The sequence below is a fragment of the Camelus bactrianus genome, chromosome X, assembly GCF_048773025.1.
Source record: "Camelus bactrianus isolate YW-2024 breed Bactrian camel chromosome X, ASM4877302v1, whole genome shotgun sequence".
Classification (NCBI taxonomy): domain Eukaryota; kingdom Metazoa; phylum Chordata; class Mammalia; order Artiodactyla; family Camelidae; genus Camelus; species Camelus bactrianus.
The window spans coordinates 112,282,472-112,302,583 of NC_133575.1; the positions used below are offsets into that span (position 1 = coordinate 112,282,472).

The 20,112-nt window shown below is 35.0% G+C and overlaps 1 protein-coding gene across 17 annotated transcripts in view; it reads left to right on the forward strand.

Moving 5' to 3' along the window:
• Positions 1-20,112, forward strand: part of FMR1 (fragile X messenger ribonucleoprotein 1) — a 37,035-nt gene that overhangs the window by 6,742 nt on the left and 10,181 nt on the right. For 11 of the 17 annotated variants that reach the window (XM_010958009.3, XM_045518829.2, XM_045518825.2 and 8 more), the window contains exons 2-12: positions 2,696-2,748; positions 6,244-6,337; positions 8,933-9,004; positions 9,266-9,414; positions 10,491-10,584; positions 10,670-10,786; positions 12,998-13,168; positions 13,266-13,344; positions 16,941-17,050; positions 17,752-17,886; positions 18,386-18,448. In XM_010958009.3, the coding sequence (XP_010956311.1) occupies positions 2,696-2,748; positions 6,244-6,337; positions 8,933-9,004; positions 9,266-9,414; positions 10,491-10,584; positions 10,670-10,786; positions 12,998-13,168; positions 13,266-13,344; positions 16,941-17,050; positions 17,752-17,886; positions 18,386-18,448 (1,137 nt within the window). Of the gene's footprint in view, positions 1-2,695; positions 2,749-5,633; positions 5,741-6,243; positions 6,338-8,932; positions 9,005-9,265; positions 9,415-10,490; positions 10,585-10,669; positions 10,787-12,997; positions 13,169-13,265; positions 13,345-16,940; positions 17,051-17,751; positions 17,887-18,385; positions 18,449-20,112 lie in introns of those variants that run through there. The other 6 variants (XM_045518828.2, XM_045518814.2, XM_045518817.2 and 3 more) reach the window with 2 other exon arrangements.

Below are 20,112 nucleotides of genomic sequence, written 5' to 3' on the forward strand. Positions count from 1 at the left end.
CAGTATTAAACTAGAGTTCTCGAAATATTCTGTGGAGAATATGTGTGATTTAAATATAGCTGAGGAGAACTGAGAAAGATCAAAATGATAGGAAGAAAATGTGGATCCTCTCCCCCTCATTTAAACCAACAACAATACATACACATGCTTGACTTAGAAATAATAATTTAGCCAGCTTGGGTATAGCAGAACACCTGGATTCAATTATAGTCCACCTTGATCTTACAAGGAAACTTTTTTTCAGCATAGCTTTGCTTTTATTCTTTTAAACATAATTGCAGAAGTTATGTATCTCTGTTTAGCTTCCATGTACAGTCGACCCTTGAACACACCGAGGCTTAGGGATGCCAACTCCCCCTTCACACAATCTGCCTCAGAAACAAAGAAATTGATACAGGCTCACCCAAAGGCAGGAAGATGAAACTGTTTGGATAGACTCAGAACTCAGACTCCTCGTTCCTTTGATTCCATGTATTGTGATCTCTAATTGATCAATTAGAACTTAGTGAATTTAAAGGTCTGTAAATTGAAAACATAGGTACTATGTTTATTGAAAAAAAAATCTGCTTAGAAGTGGATCCTCACAGTTCAAACCTGTGTTGTTCAGGGGTCAACTGTAAATGCTTTACAGGGCCCTGCCTTGTTTGCCATTGTTTTTCTTAAAGAACAACTAATTAATACTTTTACTGATCTGTTTTAATTTGGTATTTTGAAAAGTTGCAGTTTTTTAAAAAATGCTTTAACTCTGGCCTTTAAATATGTTGTTGCTTACCAAGACATTTGCATTGAATCATTTGTTTATTTAACACATTTATTGGGTACCTACTATATACCAGAAATTGTGCCAGTTACTGAAGATACAGAACCTAAAGAATGGTCTTAATCTGAACTGATTATCTTCCTACTATCCAAAGTCATGAGGATTTACTGCTATAGTTTCTTTGTAAGAGTTTTATAGTTCTAGCTCTTACATTTAGGTCTGTGATGCATTTTTAGTTGATTTTTATATATGGTATAAGGTAAGGCCAAAATTTATTCTTTTGCATGTGGATATCCAGTTTTCCCAGCACCATTTGTTGAAAACACTTTTTTTTTCTCCACTGAATTGTCTTGGCTTCCATGTCCACAAAGAATTTCTTTCTACCACACCCCAAGCTGTTTCTCCAGGTCTTAAGCTTTTGTTTCTGCTGCCCATTAGGCATGCCTTTCCTCCCTGTCCTTCACTCCCTAAGCTGGATAGCAACCTCACCCTTTTCAGTTTGTCTTCCCTGATCAACATACCACCCCCCCCTCAAAGTACACATACCTTTCCTCCCAGGCTAGGATAGGAACCCCTTAGGCAATGGTCCATGATAACAGCTATTCATTGAGTTCTCAGTAGATATTCTGAAGTCCAACAGTAAATAAAATAGGACCTATGTTGCCCACCCTCAGGAAGCTTACTGTCTAAGAAAATGGGCGATAATAATGTAGTGGGGTAAGTTTATAGCAGGGATGTGCATAGGATGCTATAAGAATGCAGAGGACCAAATTGAACCTGGTGTTCTGGGTTTCCCCATAGGAGGTGACATCTGAACTGAAACCTAAAAGACCGTTAAGAGATAGCTAGGTGAAAAGAAGGGAAGGACAAGAGGAAAGGAGGAATAGCAGCATGTACAGAGAGAGGCCCAAGTAGTTTAGCACTGCTGAATCCCAACCTCCAAGGATGTGAAAGATGAAGCTGGGAGAAGTCGGCAGCAGGACGGGTCACGAAGGGCCTTTTACGGCCAGAATAGTTTGACCGTAATCCTGCAGACAGGGAGAAACCATGGAAAGACAGAAACATGTACAGAACAAATTTGAGTAAGAAGCTTAAATCTCTCAAGCCATTTTAAAATGAATTAAGATATAAAGCCCCTTGAGTTTCTTTATGCTTTATCCTACTTCTCTAATTGTCAAAAACAAAACCTCCTTTTCTGCACCTATTAAAAACTTAATTTTATAGAATTACAGACAGCATGCTGATTAAAGAATTCTTGATAATTAGTTAGCTATTACTTTTGTTGTGTCGTTCTGCAGATTACTAGCAATTGCGTCATCAGATTTAAAAGATTTAAACCTCTGTACTTCATATTACTGTTTTGCTCTCCAAGTGCCTATGAGATTGAGAATTTAATTAAACTCTGGTAATTGGACTTTTTAGTGGTATTAGCAGCATATTGTTGGAGAGAATTTAGTGTACTTGTGTATACATAGATTTGAGATTATATTTAGTTATTTATGATTGTATTCTAAAATTTTATTATGAAGAAAAACGTAGGTTACAACAGATTTATACTAGGTGGCATATAGCTCTGGAACAAGTTTTTTGTTTCTGTTAATTCTAGCCTGAAGTGTACCTCCAGCTTTGCGCTCACCACTTGCATTGTAATTTTCAATTTACTTGTCTCTCCTTTTCTTATTAGATGCTGATCTCTGAGCAGTTTTTTCTTGTTTTATTTTTAACTAATCAGTATTTCTAGGGCCTAGCACATAGTAGGTATCTAAATATAGATATGATTCATGAATGAGTGATCTTCACAAACTGCCAGACTTTCGTTTGAAGCTCCATTCTGTTCTTAAACATAAAATGTTCGGTATCTCTGTAAAATGTAACTAAAAACAAAAATGACATTTAAGGTTAGAAGTTAATTTAACTGTGATATTTTTCTTACAGGCATTTGTAAAGGATGTTCATGAAGATTCAATAACAGTGGCATTTGAAAACAAGTAAGTGTCTTGATAAAATTTGAATAGTTAGGTTCTTTAATATTTTTATGCTAATTTTTATTTTTACTCCTCATTAAAAAAATTTCAAGTCTAGTTTGAGTGTTTTTCAGGAATGGATCTTCATGTTATTGACCAGGAAGTTCCTGAACAGCGCAGTATTAAACCAGTGGGATGGCTGTTCCTGCTAATGACCTCAGAGATCTCTTTTGTATAATCTTGATCCTTACATCTCAGCCCCCTTGAATGTGAAGAAAGATACCAGATTCTTCTGTATTAGTAACTGAGAGTTTAGATAGGAATATTTGTAAATATTAAAAGATAAAAATGAATGGGTTCATGGGTATTGGGAAAGTAGATGTGAGTTTTGTAATATTAAATCTAAAATTGATGGTTTTAGTTGTCTAGTACATTTTATTGGAAATAATTGTTTGCCCATTAACATTTTTTATCTGTTTCATATGTTTATGGTCTTTAATAGCAGTAACTGATCTTCTCTGCATTCTTCTGCTAGTTGAGTAAATAAAGGTACTTTGAGGCCTAGGAACATTAGCTATATATACGAAGACATCAGTAGTATAGATGTTAACGTTTCATTGGGGAAGACAATTCTCTTGACTGAATTTTTTGAATGCTAATAAACAGCTGTTTTCAGACAGGCCAGTCAAGATTCTAAAGTATGTATAAACTTCTTAGACAAAGTGTAGATGTGGTTGTGATCTTAGGATTTTACTGAACTCTGAAGGTGGTCAACAATGATAATGTTTTGGCTTTTATTTGCCAAGAGAAATTAATAGTGTATCAAAAACAGATTGCAAATCTATAGAGGGATGAAATAGATTAGTGGTTGCTTAGGGTTGGTAGAGGATGGAGAGCCATAGCTAAAGAGTATGAGGTTTCTTTTTCAGTTGATGAAAATGTTCTGAAATTGACTGGTAATGGTTGTGCCTATCTGTGAATGTGCTTAAAACCATTGACTTGTATGGGTGTTTTGAAGATTGAAAAATCTTGTTCAGCATGGGTGACCACCAAAAAGCAATCTGAAAGTGTCTGTATGTCACAACTGAGACAGTTCGGGGAGTTTGTTGTTTAATGTCAACTAAAATGTACTGTTTAAAAAAAAATTGATTTGTACATACTCTTAAGTGGATAGGTTATATGGTTATGTGAATTATATCTCAATAAATCTGTTAAAATACAGTATTTAACTCAGTCATGCTATAATTAGACTGTTAGCAGAATCTTTTAGCTACCAGCAGGACAAAGTACAGTTGACCCTTGAACAACATGAGTTTGTACTGCATGTGATCACTTACATGTGAATTTTTTTCAAAGTAAATACTACAGTACTACACAATCCAAGGTTGGTTGAATCCACGACACCAACCTCAGGTATGGAGAGCCGAGTATAAGTTATACATGGATTTTTGACTGTGTAGAGGGTCAGCATCCCTAACCCCCGAATTGTTCAAGGGTTAACTGTAGTAGTCTCAGATGCCTGAAACATATTTAGGAGGACAGAGATAAAAGGATTTAGAGTACCCTACCCTGTTCTCAGCTCTAGACAAATAGTCTCGGCCCAAAATACAAGTTTGGATAATAGAATGAATACCTTTCTCTGAATACAGAAAGCCAAAAGTTCCAAAATCTGCCTCTTTGCATGTTTATCCATGTATTATATGCTAGACAATAGCATCACACCTCTAGCAGAGGGATTTTTGATAACTCGGAGAGTAATTTTTTTCTTGTAATTATACTCTTATCTGCTTACTTCCATCACTAGGTAAACACTGTTTTCCAAAAACAGAGAGCTATCTTTATTTGCCACTCTAGTAGTTTCTCCTATAGTCCTTAATCTAAAGTATTAAGCAAACACTCATTTCCTCTATTCATTTAAGAATGTGTCTAGTTTATACACTGATAGATCAGTTCTCTTTTGTTTTCAATCAGATTTCTACTATTAACTTAAAATTATTCTGTCTTTGGACCTTCTAATTCTCTCCTGTACTATAGCTGCATACAAGGTTCTCTTCAAGCTATTTGTCATCCTGGGAATTTGAAATAGATCAGCTTTTTCCTTGTGTTTGTGAAGTATGCATGAGATTCAACACTGGGTTTGAGCATATCACCAGGATTTGATAGGTCCGTACTAAATCAGCTTCTTTGTACTTCCTTGTGTTTTTTGTTTTTCTGTTAAAAAACAAAAAACTGATAATCTGTAAAACTTCAGACACTTTCTTTCCTTTCAGTCGTAAAGGAACTCCTATAATACCACATTATTTTAGATGCTTTGTTTTTACCTTCTGTATTTTACGTTTTTGAATAAAGAATTTGAATTTTTATCTCTGTATACTAAAGACTTAAAATAATTCTTCCTTTTTTGAAACCAAGAAAATTATATTATGTATTATTATATGCTTTACAAGTCAAATTTAGCAGTACATCTGTAACATGTTAAGCCACTAATGTCAGTAAATATATTTTTAAAAAGTTGTTCTGAAGTAAAGACAGTTTACAGTTTTCAAGGGTGTATAATAATTCAAAGAAAAGGTTCAGTCTAATATATGCCCTAATAGATTTCCACAAATTCTGATTCAGTTACCTACTCTACTATCTTATATAATAGCTCTTCTCTAAAGAATAAAATACGCTTTTCTCAATAGGATTTTACTAAGAAGGCCCTTTAGCAGTAAACCCAGAAATGACTGCTTTAGCAGTTGAATCCTCCAGTATTTTTACAAAGTTTATCTTTTAATATTTTATATCATTGTGGATATAAAAGAATAATTTGGTGTTTTTCAAAATTGTTCCATATAATTTTAAGTTAAAAACCAGAGGCAACTTACTGAACTCCTATAGGCTGTCTCCATCGGGTTTCTGTGGTTTAGGAGACCCCACCAGGCCAGTGCATGCTGGTACATCATACAGATCAGCAGCCAGCTATCCATGGCAAGAATTGAGCACCTCGCTGGATCTAAAATTTAAAGGGGGAAAAGTGAGTTGTGAATTGCTAATGTGCTGACTGCCCCATTTTGCTTGGGAACTAGAGGGCATTTAGGACCAGTTTCTGTGGTTATTGGAATGTGGTTAAAATTCTTTTGCAAGTAGATGTATGGTGATACTACTAACACTTACTGATACTAACGTATTTAATTTAAGCATTAAAAGAAATTGCTGTTGTGGCCTTAAGTTTAGAACTCTTAGAGGTTGAAATTACTGGAAGAAAGACTTGTTTGGAAAATGGTAATGTTGTTATATTGTGTTTAGAGAAATACTCCAAACAGAACTACAAGGCTGCTGTGCTGCATGCAGACTCTGTTGAAGTGTCTCTATGTTGCCATTATGTCCCACTCAGCAAAACACTGACAGTTTTAAAGCATTTGCTTCTTTAAAGTAGAAAAACAGAGGGTCACACTTAACTAAAAGTTGATGGCAGCATGGTCATTGTTTCCATTAAGCCAAAAAGCATGTAAAATAATTTCGTTTGCTTATTTGCAGCTGGCAGCCAGAGAGGCAGATTCCATTCCATGATGTGAGATTTCCACCACCTGTGGGTTATAATAAAGATATAAATGAAAGTGATGAAGTTGAGGTAAGTTTCCCCTGCCATCAAGTTATTAAGCACTGAAGAGGTAGGAGCATTTAGCTTGCCTGTACCTTTTGTACCCTTTGTTTAACACTTTTTAATCTACCTTAAGAATTACAACTGTGATACAAATATGCTTTTTGACTGAGCCATCTTAATAATTATTTGAAATAACACGTTATTGACGCTTAAATGTGGCTGCCTAAGGGCGCAGCTTTGAAAGTCACCACTGATTTCCTTTGCCCACTAGTATTTCTTTTTTCCCCCTCCCCTCAATCTTTCAGTCTTTTATTTGAATAATATATTATTAGTTTATAACTGTGTCTCCATTTTAAGCAAAATGAGTTAGGAAAGTTAATCTTGCAAAGGGAAAAACATTATCCCTTATAGTAGAGCAGCATCGTACAGTTTCTTTAAGCAGCAGTAAATCCTCCTGGCATATTTTTAAAAACTCATCTACAAGTTTTAGTATATACACATAGAGGTAAAACATCTTTTTGCAGGAGATGCTGTGAACCACCTATTTATGTGCCATTGATGTCTTTGACCAAAAGGTGCTATGGAGATGTAACATGTTAACCACAACATTGTGTTTGTGATTTCTCTAGCCACTGAAAAGTGTTGTGAGACTTAAGGCCCTTGAAGTCTGCTTTATGTTGTAGTCGGTCTGTATAGTATTCTCTCCTTCCTCCCCTTTCACTACTCCATTTTAAGCTGCTTCTTTCTCCACAATGCCTTGTTAACAGTTGCAGTTTCATGAGTATTTGTGGTATGAAGGAAGCAGCTAAGTAGACGTTGGTAGAGGTCAAATAAAGTGAACTGGGTCCTTGAATTCTTATTTTCTGTGTTACATACAGATGGTGTAATGAAGCAGAAGAGTCCCAGCCTTTGATGAGGTCACAGTCTAGTGAGGATAGCTAATATGGCAGATGTGAATAAGTCCTAGGAAGAAAAAAAGAGGATGGACGGTGATGTAGGGGCAAGAGTGCTGTTTTAGAGAGGGCTCAGGGAAGGTCTTTGGATGTCCAGGCCTGTATTCTTTTCTGTACAGTTTTAAAGTGGAAGTAGACTGGAGTACTATTTATTTACCAAAAATGTAGTCAGTACTTACTAGGTGAAAGGAACTAGGCTTGGTTTTGTGAGGGATCCCAGTAGGGAACACAAACACTGTCTCTACTTGAGGACCTTTTGCTGTTCACATCCCCAGGAGACTACAAGCTCCCTTAAGTCAAGAACCAGAACTTCTGGTCTATTTCAGAAGTCCTCATAATATTTGGTTGGATAAAGGGGACAGGTTGTTTTTTTTTCCCCAACTGAGTCACATGACAGGTGGTAACCAATGAGATGCTGATGCTATGATGACCCACTAACAGTAATACGTAACTGAGATTATCACTCTGGCTAGAGCAGAGCTGAAGGGAATTGACTGTCGCAGGAGAGGAATGTAGGTTAAATTAAGTTGTATTTAGTCACTGTATTGTATAATCATTAACTTAGGTCTTTTGGTCTGTCTATACCAGGAATGCTCATAATAGTGATGGCTAAAGGGGACTTTTTTTTTTTTACAACTTAGTCACATGACAAATGGAAACCAATGAAACGCTGTTGCTAGAATGACCTCATTGTATTACATAACAGTTAACAAATAACTGAGGTTTTTCTCTGGCCAGAGCAGAGTTGAGAGGAAGTGATGGGGGCAAGAGGGAAAGGTAGGTTGAGTTAAGTTGTGTTTAGTCACTGTGTTGCATAACTGTGAACTACAGTAGTAAAAGGGAGACGAGAGTTGGAACCTTGAGTTGCTTGTCTTCTCTCCTGTCTTCTCCTCCCTGTCCCCCTTGTCCTTCCTGTGTCTTCTTTCTACTTCTGAGTATTTGTCTCTCTCCCCATGTATTACTGTGTTGTGTCTTTCCCTATTAACCTTGATTTACTAGTGTCTTCACAAAGGTTCCATGCTGCACATCATAAGTGAACTTTGAAGTGAAGTGATCATCAGAGAGATCAGTTTAGAAGAACTGGTGCACAGTGTATGAGAGCAGGAAGATGGTATCCAGAGGATGGCCAGCGTGGAGTTACCCATTTTAGTGGAGAGGGGTCAGACGACCAGAGATGGACCAAGGATCTGTCCATTTAGTTTGCAGGAGACATGAATGCCAGAGTGGTAACTTTAATGAGCTAACTAGTCAGTGGTCTTACCCACTTAGTGACCATGCATCCAGTCAGTCATTTGTTTTTTAGAGTAAAACAAAAACAAGTTTGTCTTTACATTTTTTAGATACATTTTCATAGCTCACAAAGTACCCAAGGAAAGTATGCCCAGGTTTACAAATGGTCAGCTTTTCTTGAGCACTCCTATTCAGAGTACTGATTACTACTGGGGTAATACAAAGAAATAGGAAAGCACTTTTTTACAGGGCGCTCATAGGTGATCGGGTAGTTTCTGTACCCACTAGTGATGTGGGTACAATCTGGTTTAAGGTATAGAGCATATGGGTTTGAAAGACACTAAAGATCATTTTAAGAAATTTTCCTTGATGTCTGATAATTTATAGATTTCTGAATGATGTTAATCATAAAATATTCTATGTTGTAATTTTTGTGTAGGTTTATTCCAGAGCAAATGAAAAAGAGCCTTGCTGTTGGTGGTTAGCTAAAGTGAGGATGATAAAGGGTGAGGTAGGAAAATGCCCATTTAAATTTTTTTTGTTATGCTTTTTCCCTTTTCTAAAGCCAGGTATACTACATTTCTGTCTGGATTTCTATTTGAAAGTAATATTAACTTGAGTCATTTTATTAAAATATTTACATGTTCAGTACATTTCATGTGTTTCAGTTTTTTTTTCCCTCTAGAGAATTTAAAAATAACTGAATAGGTATAGCTTTTTGTTCTTACTTTAAACAGTGTTACCAGGAATGACTTTGATTTATTTCTCTCAGTTTTACGTGATAGAGTATGCAGCATGTGATGCTACGTACAATGAAATTGTCACAATTGAACGTTTACGATCGGTTAATCCCAACAAACCTGCCACAAAAGATACTTTCCATAAAATCAAACTGGATGTGCCAGAAGACTTACGACAGATGTAAGTTGGTATACGAGAAAGGCTGAGAACTTAGAGGTGCTATGCAGTGAATTTAAAAGAATATAAATTTTAAAATAATAGAAATCAATTTTAAATTCAGTGAACTTTGGCAAAAATGGTTTGCGAAAGTATTGAAAAAACATATTTAGCTTTATCCAGTTATATAATTAAGCCAACATTGCACTTGTTTAAATACACAGCTAATATACATTTGTTCACTAAAGTTGACATTGTTTATAGAATTTTAAGATTTCAAAGTTGATTAATACAGATATTCTGTCATAAGTCACAAAATCAGTTTCTAGATAGTGGAGGTTTCTTCAGGTTTTTTTCCCTTTTAACTAATATTTTCAGACAAATAAGTAACAAGTAGAGCAAAAAAAGCTTCAAGAGGTCATCTTTCGTATAATCCTTGATCTGGAGTAATGCTTAAAGAGTTTTTAGAGAAGAAATTCCTCTTAAAAGATTTCATCAAGGGCATGTATTAAGTTTGATTTGGACATGTCACACTATAGATAAATGTTAACTTGTAGTTGAAAGTACATAGAAATCCTGCTTTTTGATGGTAGAGATTGTGTATGTAAATGTTGTGCCTTCTGATTCATATACATTTCCTTCTCTCCCTTAAATTGGTTAGCAGTTTTTCTTTAGAAAAGAAACAACAAAACAAAATTGGGTACCCTGTACCTATTCCTAAAAGTTTTCAACAGTTGACTCAAGAAAATTACTGACCTACCATATGTAACTGAAATCAGGAAGCCTGCAGAGGAGTGTGGCTCCCCTAAAGATGTCACCTTTGGTAATCTAAGACAACCAGTAATCCCTTAAGAACATGACTGTTTTTTTTCCTTTCTCTATAATCTCAAATGCTTGATTGGGCTGAGGATTTCAGAGATATACAACAAAGGAACTAAACTTTTAAATGGTTATAGCATATTTGCATAAATCTAGTTTAATATGAATCTACAGTTCTACAACATGCAAATCTCTCTGCATATATATATATATGTATTTATACACCAGTAGTTAGTAATCATTCATCTTAACTTCACAATGGATACTCTTTTTATTTCTAGGTGTGCCAAAGAATCGGCACATAAGGATTTTAAAAAGGCAGTTGGTGCCTTTTCTGTAACTTATGATCCAGAAAATTATCAGCTTGTCATTTTGGTGAGTGTCTTTGAGTGGTCTATTTTGGTGTATTTCATTTAAGGCATTTACTTTAATAATAATGGTGTTGATTTATATCCTTTAGTCTATCAGTGAAGTCACCTCGAAGCGCGCTCACATGCTGATTGACATGCACTTCCGGAGTCTGCGCACTAAGCTGTCTCTGATACTGAGAAATGAAGAGGCTAGTAAGCAGCTAGAGGTGTGTGGCTTTCCCTAGTGCTGCTTGTCAAGCTATTTAGAACTAACTGTGCAGTTACGAAACTTGAATATAGGCAGCTTGTCCTTTGTATATTGTTTCTTAGCAATTCCTCATAGTGTTTATTTTCAAAAATTAAAATTTTACAAAGCATAATCATACTAGAATCTTTCACATCTGAGGTTTTAGAATTAAGCAGCAGTTTATGTATGTTAAGGAACTACTGGCCAACTCACTTTTTACTAGAAGTTCGTCAAAGCTGCTAATGAAATGAGGCAATGCTTCTTCCATATAACATGTTATCATTAAAGTACTAGAGACTATTTAAATATCTAATCATATTCCTTTCATTATGTATGTTTATCTCTGTTTAAAAGGGTATAGAACTTCTCCATTCTAATTGGTTGTCACTCTTTAAAACTCCTGTCTTCAGATTCCTGCCAGAGGCTATTTCCCTAACTTACTATTTCGTCTCTTAAGGTGCATTTTATCTACTTTTATTAATCCTCCAATAATTTCCATCATCATACATTTATTTTCATTGATAAGTATCTAGTACTTCCATCCATTACCATAGGAACTAAATGGATTTTAATTTAAAGTGCCAACTCAAGTATATCACTGTCAGATTCCAGAGTTCCTCATCATTATTCATTTCATTAGAGGGAAAACACCATGCAGTTGAAATAGTAAAGAAAAAAAGGAGTTCCAAACTGCATTTTAAGAGAGAAGGGAGTCAAGGCTATATTCTTGGAAAACCCTGGGAAACTTACCAACTTCCAACTTAATGTGTGACTGCTGAACTCTTAGTAGGAGAGGAGACATTCATATCTCCTTTAACAATATCTCCTTTTGCTACTTTGTTTTCCTTATGGCCATGGAGGTCTGTTTAATTGGTTTTTACCCTCATTCTTTCTTGATGACCCTGTGTTCACAAGTTTGTGGTTTCTTTAGCAATTCTCTCATAACCTTTAGGCCAGAACAGCCTCCTTAATCTCATTGTGAATATTGTGCAAATATACTCATATACCTCTTCTTAAACATCTAATTCTTCTCAAATGATCTGTTATCATACCTTTGGCTTATCACTTATTAGTGAATTATCAGTTATCACGCTTAATCAGGTGAATGAACCAGAACTCAAAAAACATGACCTCTTGAAAAATCCTAAGAATATTTGATACATTTTGTTACTCTAATCTACAAAGAGGCTATTATACTTTTTAAATTGTTTACAGTAGTTATACTCATTCATTCAAATTATTGGGTATGTTGAATAATAAGAAACTAGCATGCATGCCTATCTTTCCTCACTACTAATATTAAAGAGGTCCACATATTCAGATAAGAAATTTCCATTTTTTGACATGAGCCACTAATATGTTTGGTTTTCATTAATGGCATGCTAGAACTAAACATTAAATTTTGGTAATACTGTTTAAAGAGAGTGATTATCCACAAGTTTGGATAACCTAGTTCAGTCATCACTGAATATTGGAAAGAATTCATCATTCTTGTGGATCCAGATCACATGGTCTTACAGACTCTGGTCTAATTTTAGGTTGCAGACACATATGTAAGATAAGTTGTAAATCTTTGACATTCTGTAATCATTCAGCTTAGTTACTGTACCAATAATTTTTATGATTCCTTTACTCGGTGGGTGAGGGGTGTCTTTTTAATGTCATCACTTCATCAGAGGGATGTCTAGACCAGAGTATCTAGTGATAAGTTATATAAATGGCACTGTTTCCAGAAAAAAATACACAGACACACACACACCCATATCCTTTAATAAAAATGAAATGAATATAGTTTTCTGTAAAGATGGTATTTAAATTTTTTTTATTTAATTAAAATTGAGTCTGTCAGACCCAGTGAGCTGGTTTTTATCTGGGAACATTTGATTTGCTTCTTAATTATTACATTGATGTCATTGGTTAACTAAGGCAGCCTTGCAAATAGGTTTTCAAGTTACCTTGGGAAAGTTGTCAATAAACCCTTTCCTGTTAACAAAAATATATCAAATGACATAGACCTTCAGTAACCTAAAAAATACACTGTGTGAAATACTTTCTTAAACCTGTTAATTTCCAACTGAAACTAATTTGCAGGACCCTGATATACAGGGTCAAGATAATTTACATGGCTGACCTAAATATAGTTGTCTTAAGAGTTGATAAGCATATTAATCAGATGTGCATTTCTCTTCAGAGTTCAAGGCAACTTGCTTCAAGGTTTCATGAACAATTTATTGTACGAGAAGATCTGATGGGTCTAGCTATTGGTACTCATGGTGCTAATATTCAACAAGCTAGAAAGGTACCTGGGGTCACTGCTATCGATCTAGATGAAGATACCTGCACATTTCATATTTATGGGGAGGTAAATATTTTACTAAATAGTTTTTTTCTCAAATAAAAAACAGTATTTCAGATGGCTCATCTTTTGTTGATTTAAATATTTTCCCTATTCTTACTAGGATCAGGATGCAGTGAAAAAGGCGCGAAGCTTTCTTGAATTTGCTGAAGATGTCATACAAGTTCCAAGAAACTTAGTAGGTGAGTCAAAAATTGCTGTTGACACGCACTACAAAAACAAAAGTTAGGTAAACAACTTATTTATACACATAGAATTCCATTTTCACTCATTTGAGAAGTCATTTAACTGAAGCTTAATCTTTGAAATACTCTGTTGCTGTAGTGTACAGAAAATACTTGGTAAATATACTCAAAGATTACATTTTCAGAAGGTGTGCAAAAGATACTGCTTTGCTAGCTCAAACCCATTAGTGCTTGGAAAGACAAATTCTGCACAGCCTCTTCACTCTATACTTTTTATATCTTAAAATTAAGTATGTTTTTCCAAAATGAATGACATTTGGGGGCTTTTTATAATTTGGAGTATTGATATTTGATCTAAGTGGAAGATCTGAATATAGGTTACTTAAATTGAGCAAGTTCCAAAGCTAGAAGTAATTCTGAATGTCTCTAGGGAGGGCTTTCTGCAGCATCAACCATAATTCTTCATCTTGACTTGAGTACTGTTGTTTCATGACCGTCACCATCTTGAGTACCAAGAAATACCTAGGAACTCTGTACCAATACTCTTAAATGCTACTGTTGTCCTTAGTAGAATATATCAAAACAAAGTGCAGTTTTGTCAAGAATACTACACGTTTTAATTTGTAAATAAAATTGGAACATACTGCCTGTACATTTAAAATGAAATTTAAACTTGATATCATGACCAATTATATACAAAGTAATGTATGCCCTTTGGAAGGTTTAAAGAACGAGAAAATAAGGACTTTATGTGCATTTTCTTTTTTTTTTTGTAATTTAACATTTTTATTGATTTATAATCATTTTACAATGTTGTGTCAAATTCCAGTGTTCAGCACAATTTTTCAGTCATACATGGAGATATACACACTCATTGTCACATTTTTTTCTCTGTGAGCTACCATTTTCTTCACATTCAGTTCTACTTAGCCTGTGGTTTTTTTTGGCACCATAGAATTATAAACATCTTCCTATGCCATTAAAAAACACTTGGAATAAAATTTTTCTCCCAAAGAAAATTAGTTTGATTGAAGATAAAGTATAAATACTAGTGAAATAATGCAGAATTAGTCTCTCAACTATATGCTACAGATGACTAAGAACATGACTATGTAATGTTATGGAGGTAACTTGCACAGCAGTTGTATGTATGGAAAATATACGTATAGCACTATCCTGGTTTACCTCAGGGTAAGTGGGGTTGTGAATGATATTTTCCTCTTATTTATAGTTTGTCAAGCAATTGCATACATTTTATAGTTAGCAAAGTTACTTTAAATGTCATAAAATATAGCCATTGGACAGTTTTTTTTTTTTTCAAAAATTACCTAATAGACATTAAAATTCATTTTGGAGATGGCATGATGGTAGGGGAATGTTTTTGGGTGTAGGTGTTAGATCTAGATTTCAGTCCTACTTCACTTTTTGGTAGCTATTTGACCTTGGGCAACTGACTTAGCCTCTCTGAGTCTACCTTCCTCACTTTGAAAACAAATGAGATAATAGTGTCTACCACACAAGGTTATGATAATTAAATAGGAAGATAAAGATAGATAGGTATAGGTATACATAAATACATAGATACATATTATCTAAGGTCTGGACAGAGTAGAGGACTCTAAATGTTAATTCTTTCCTTCCCCTTATTCAAAACAATTCCATTCAGTTCAGTAGAGCAGAATTAGAGTAAGCTGTCAGTTGGGGTTTGGAAAAACTATGTAATGTAGAATTGGATTATTTTCTATTAGAATTAGATTCCACCTATAGTCTTACCTGAAGAGAAGAGGATCCCAGAAGTGATATTTCACCAGAAAACCTGATTTTTGTTTTGTTTCTAACTAGTAAAGTATGACAGTTTTGGTTTAGAGATTGTCTTCTCCGATACTGGAAGTTTTGGGAGTTTTCAGAAAACGTTTTGTACAAAAAAAGATTTGATAAGGCAGGTCTTTAGTGAGATGTCTAAGCAGTATTGCATGAGTTTTCAAGTCCCACAATATGATTTATAATTTATTTTTCCACAAATTCTTTTTGTATGTATGTTGATTTATCTTTCTAAAAATCTACTTGTTCTTCACCCACTTTTACAGTGAATTGGTTTACTCAGCTATAGTTAACACACAGTATAAAGGATAGTTAAGATATTGATAGAAACATGTACCAAAATCTCATTTTTCCTTCTGCTAACTCACTTCAAAGACCTTTATTAAAATCAACATTAATTCATGAAAATATAAGTGTTATAGATTAAAAAAAACTGTGGGAAGACTCCATGTAACTTCTCTCCTCCCTCCACCCCTTTTCATTGAAGAGAAGACGAGCAGAAATAATTGACAGAAAGAACAAGATCAAGAGTCTTGATTTAGTGTTGTCACTTGTGTTCCCTGACCACTGACTGGTTAAAAGAGGTTATGGGGGTGAGTGAGGCTGCCACACATGGCAAGAATGCCAAGACTGTGCTGATTAGACAAACCCCAAGATCCTGTTTTCCCTGAGTTCTTATCTAAGATTGGCTCAAAGCAAAATTTCTATTCCAGTTTGTTTTCCCCCATCCCTGCCTTATATGAGATGATGGGGCAAGCACATGATGGATGTGGCCGGTGCAGGGGGCTTTCATTACCCTTGAAAGCCCTTGGAATCAGATGTAATTCACATGTACATTTCTAAAAGCAGTTTTTCCTTAATATTTGTAATGTCTTGCCTTATACTAATGCATGATAATGGCTGTGAAAGCAGTCATTTCCCAGTTAAGTAAATCATTGAATTGTATAAAATGAAGGAGAGACAAGTGCCCATTTGTTGCTGGTATTTGAAATCTTTGGAGTTCTAACAGATGTTTTTGAGTAAAATTTAATCTTGAATTAGTTTTAAGCTTTTTCACTGTGGTTTTAAGTTATCTTAAAGTGCAATTTCTTAATCTTTTACTCTGATCCCTTCACCTTCTAATATACTGAAATAATTTGTGAGTAATACATAAGAGTAATAGCCTATAACACATTTTGCCTGAAGACGGTACACTTTTATATGTACGTATAGCTGCTCAAACCGCTTTTCAACTTAGAGTATCTTTAATAAATGTGCCATATAAAATTTTGAAAATACTTGCCATGGGCAGAGAAGCAGATTTAAATCAAGTACAGATAGAATTGAAATTGTCAAATAAATAAAAGAATGAATGTGTTTTCTATTATCTATCCTTTTCCTTAATTCCTTTTATCAAACTTTGCAGTGATACACACAACTATACCAGCACGTTTAAAGTGTGCCCTGTTATGCAAAATAAGAGCCTATCTTTGAACTGCCTAAAAATTCAAAATTACCCGTATATTAATCAACTCTAATACCTGACTAAAGGAGTTTGATCAATGATGACCTCATAACAACAGAAAGCCAATTTGATTGTCTTTTGGAAAGGAACCTCTGTTTTGGTTTTAAGGTAGACAGACAGACAGATAAAAAGATATAGATAATTGAAATTATATGAAATTTTGTATATATATGCATATATAGTATGATAGTTTATGCTGGGGGTGTGCTTACTGGTTTAAGGTATGTGTTTTTAAAACCAAACATGAGATATATATTTCTTGGCTTAGGCAAAGTAATTGGAAAAAATGGAAAACTGATTCAGGAGATTGTGGACAAGTCAGGAGTTGTGAGAGTGAGAATTGAGGCCGAAAATGAGAAAAATGTTCCACAAGAAGAGGTATGTTCTAGTGCATATGTTTCTGGTTTGTCTAATAAAAGTAAAAATCTTACAATTTTATTTGACATAGTAATTTAGAGGCCTGTTGTATGCACATAATGTGAATGTAAAAATTCTATCAGGCATGCCGGTTAATGTTACAATTGAAGATAATAGTCTCTGTCTATTCTGTAATACTGTGATTTCCAGTTAGTCACTTTACCCTCTTTAAGTCTTATTTCTTGATCTTTAACATGGGTAGTCATAAATGTAAAAACTCTAAAGCACTTGTCAGTTATTAGTTAATGGTGCTGGTAGGTAAAATTGGGACAGTGGTTAGGTTTTCTGGCTTTCATTCTTTGGCTTTTTTAGTTTGTGTACATGTATACATGTGCTTTGCATTTTTTTAAGCATTTGTGTGGGGTTGGGGGAGGTGAGGGCAAGCTCTTCTGTGCAATGGTACTATTTAAAATAAAATCCCCCCCAAATTGCCATAATTTTCACGTTTTATCTAGTTTCTCTTTTGTGAAAGGTTCTTTTACTGAAGTTAAATCTTCGTGGATTTTTACTGCATAATTTTTGCATTCTGTAATTTTTGTTTACCAAAACTGTTTATAATAATTTACAGTCTTATGATGTGATAATTGATATAATAATGCAGCTAAATAAATTCCTAAAAATTGATCCTTTTTTCTCTTTTGTGTTTTGTGTTTTTCACCAAGGAAATTATGCCACCAAATTCCCTACCTTCCAGTAACTCAAGGGTTGGACCTACTCCCTCAGAAGAAAAAAAACATATAGATACAAAGGAAAACAGCACTCATTTTTCTCAACCTAACAGCACAAAAGTCCAGAGGGTAAGGAATAATTGTCACTTTGAATTACACTACAAGTACTTTTTTCGACCCAAATGTCACAATTGGTGTTTCAGATATTTTCTCTGCTTAGGCTTATAGGCTACTCAAGCTGTATTTGTTTCAAATCTGATTGCCAGCTTATGAAATATTACAAACCAAAGTGCTACCTACATTTCAGTTTATTCACAGTGACAAATCTTATGCTGTAAACATAAAATAAGGGATTGCATTTAATAGTCACATTTTTCTTTTGAGGGTGGACTTTTTTTTTATGCTATATCTCTTGAAATTTTGCAGGTTATAGTAGCTCAAAAATGTACCTTCTGTTAGATGCATAAGTTTCTACGTAAAGCCATATTTTAAAAACTGATTTTCAGTATTTGAACTAACCTGTTTAGAAACGGATTTAGAAGTCCTGCAGTGAAAGTCCTGCGTTCAGGCTTCTGTGTATCATTTGTTGTAGTTAATGACATCACTTGCATTCCTTATACTACTTTAGGTGTTAGTGGTTTCATCAGTTGTAGCAGGGGAATCCCAGAAACCTGAACTCAAGGCTTGGCAGGTAGGAAAACATTCCTTGAAAAATACATTTTAATTTTATATTTTAATGTTTATTCCCCTTGTTAAGAAAGACTACAAATGATCATCAGGATTAACGGATGGTGGAGGAGTGTTGGTGGGTTTGTGGATCCTTTGCCATGGGGAGAAAGCTCAAATTCCTTCCTGTTGCTTATAAGGCAGTCACCTGTCCAGTAGCATCTCTTCCCACTCCTCTCCGAGCTTGCACTCTAGAGAGGCTTCAGCCATACCTGAACTACTTAGCATTCTCCCAGCAGTACTGTCCTCTCTCTTCTAGATGTATGCATGTTTTCTCTTCTTGGAGCACTTTTTTCCTCTAACTTGCCACCTTGCTTTGACCTTACTCCTTGTGCAGCTTTCCTTGTGTACTTGCCAGAGGTCCCCTCCCCCTGACTGACTCAAGAGCCTTTCCCTCTTTCATGCTCCCGTGTGCTCACCCCTGTCATAGCACTTACTACGTAGATATTTACTGGGTATCTCAGCCACATTGTGAGTCACTTAAGGGCAGGTGCCTTACCTGGCCCATGAGAACTATTTATAGGGAAAACAAAAGATTAAAAGCAAAAATGCCATTTTATAAAGAGAAATATAACTGCAAGTGGATTTCCTCTCTGCTGGGCAGCTCAGTTCTCATCCCAGAACAGGGAATCACTTTTTTCTGGTGTCCCTATTAAAGACCCCATTCTACTCTTGCCTTTCTTTGTCTTAAACTATTCTGGTCCACTAGTGATGTGCTTAAATTAGACTGACACTTGGGTTTACCAACAGTTTAGATATGTTGAAAGAGAAAATTTTTTGAAATTATTTGCTCTAAAGTTGATCAAATTAAATCTGTGACATAGGGTTTTAAAGTTTATTTTGGTCGTATGTGATCCAGAGGGAAAGCATGGCATTTCATCATAGGACGTTTTGAAAAATAATATGATTAATTGCTTAGTAACAAAGTCAGTTGGGGAAAAAGCTCAGCAGTTAAAAATGTTTTTGAGGAAAAGAGATCTGATTCATAGGCCTGATTATTTCCACAGTTCATAATTATTCAGTGCAAAAAAAATTCCATATGAAGCCCGTGGCACCTGATTCTTTAGGTGGTCATTGCTACTAGGAAGCAGTGCCTTGCCTACCAGGTGAATGTCAGTCTGCAAGCAGTATTTCCTAATTGTTCAGCTTTGTGCCCCATCAACAGCCATGTTCATGTGGAAGGAAAAAGAAAAAACCCATTCCAACCCCACATACGTTTAAGATGCTGTGTACTGAGTGCAAGCAAACAAAAGCAGCCTAGCAGTAGCCACACCTATCAGACAAATGCTCTTTTAAAAGAGTGATAACTTGCTAAAGAGACAGTTTCTTGGCTTCTCACACCTAGAAACTTCACCTGGAAAATTCTAACATATCTACGTCAAAGCTTCTGTGTGCTTTTCTTTAGTCACTTGTGAATATCAGTAACCATGTGAATTTCATCAGTAGCAGAATATTGAATTATTCTCAACTTTGGATGTCATAGTTGCCACCTATTAGTTTGCGTAACTGACGTAGGCTTCCCTATAACTTAAGACAAGAAGTAGTTTTTTTCTCATTTGTACTGATGGGCTAGAAGTATATGTTTTTAGTATACTCCTTTTTCAAAATGTATCCTTATATTAAAGCAGT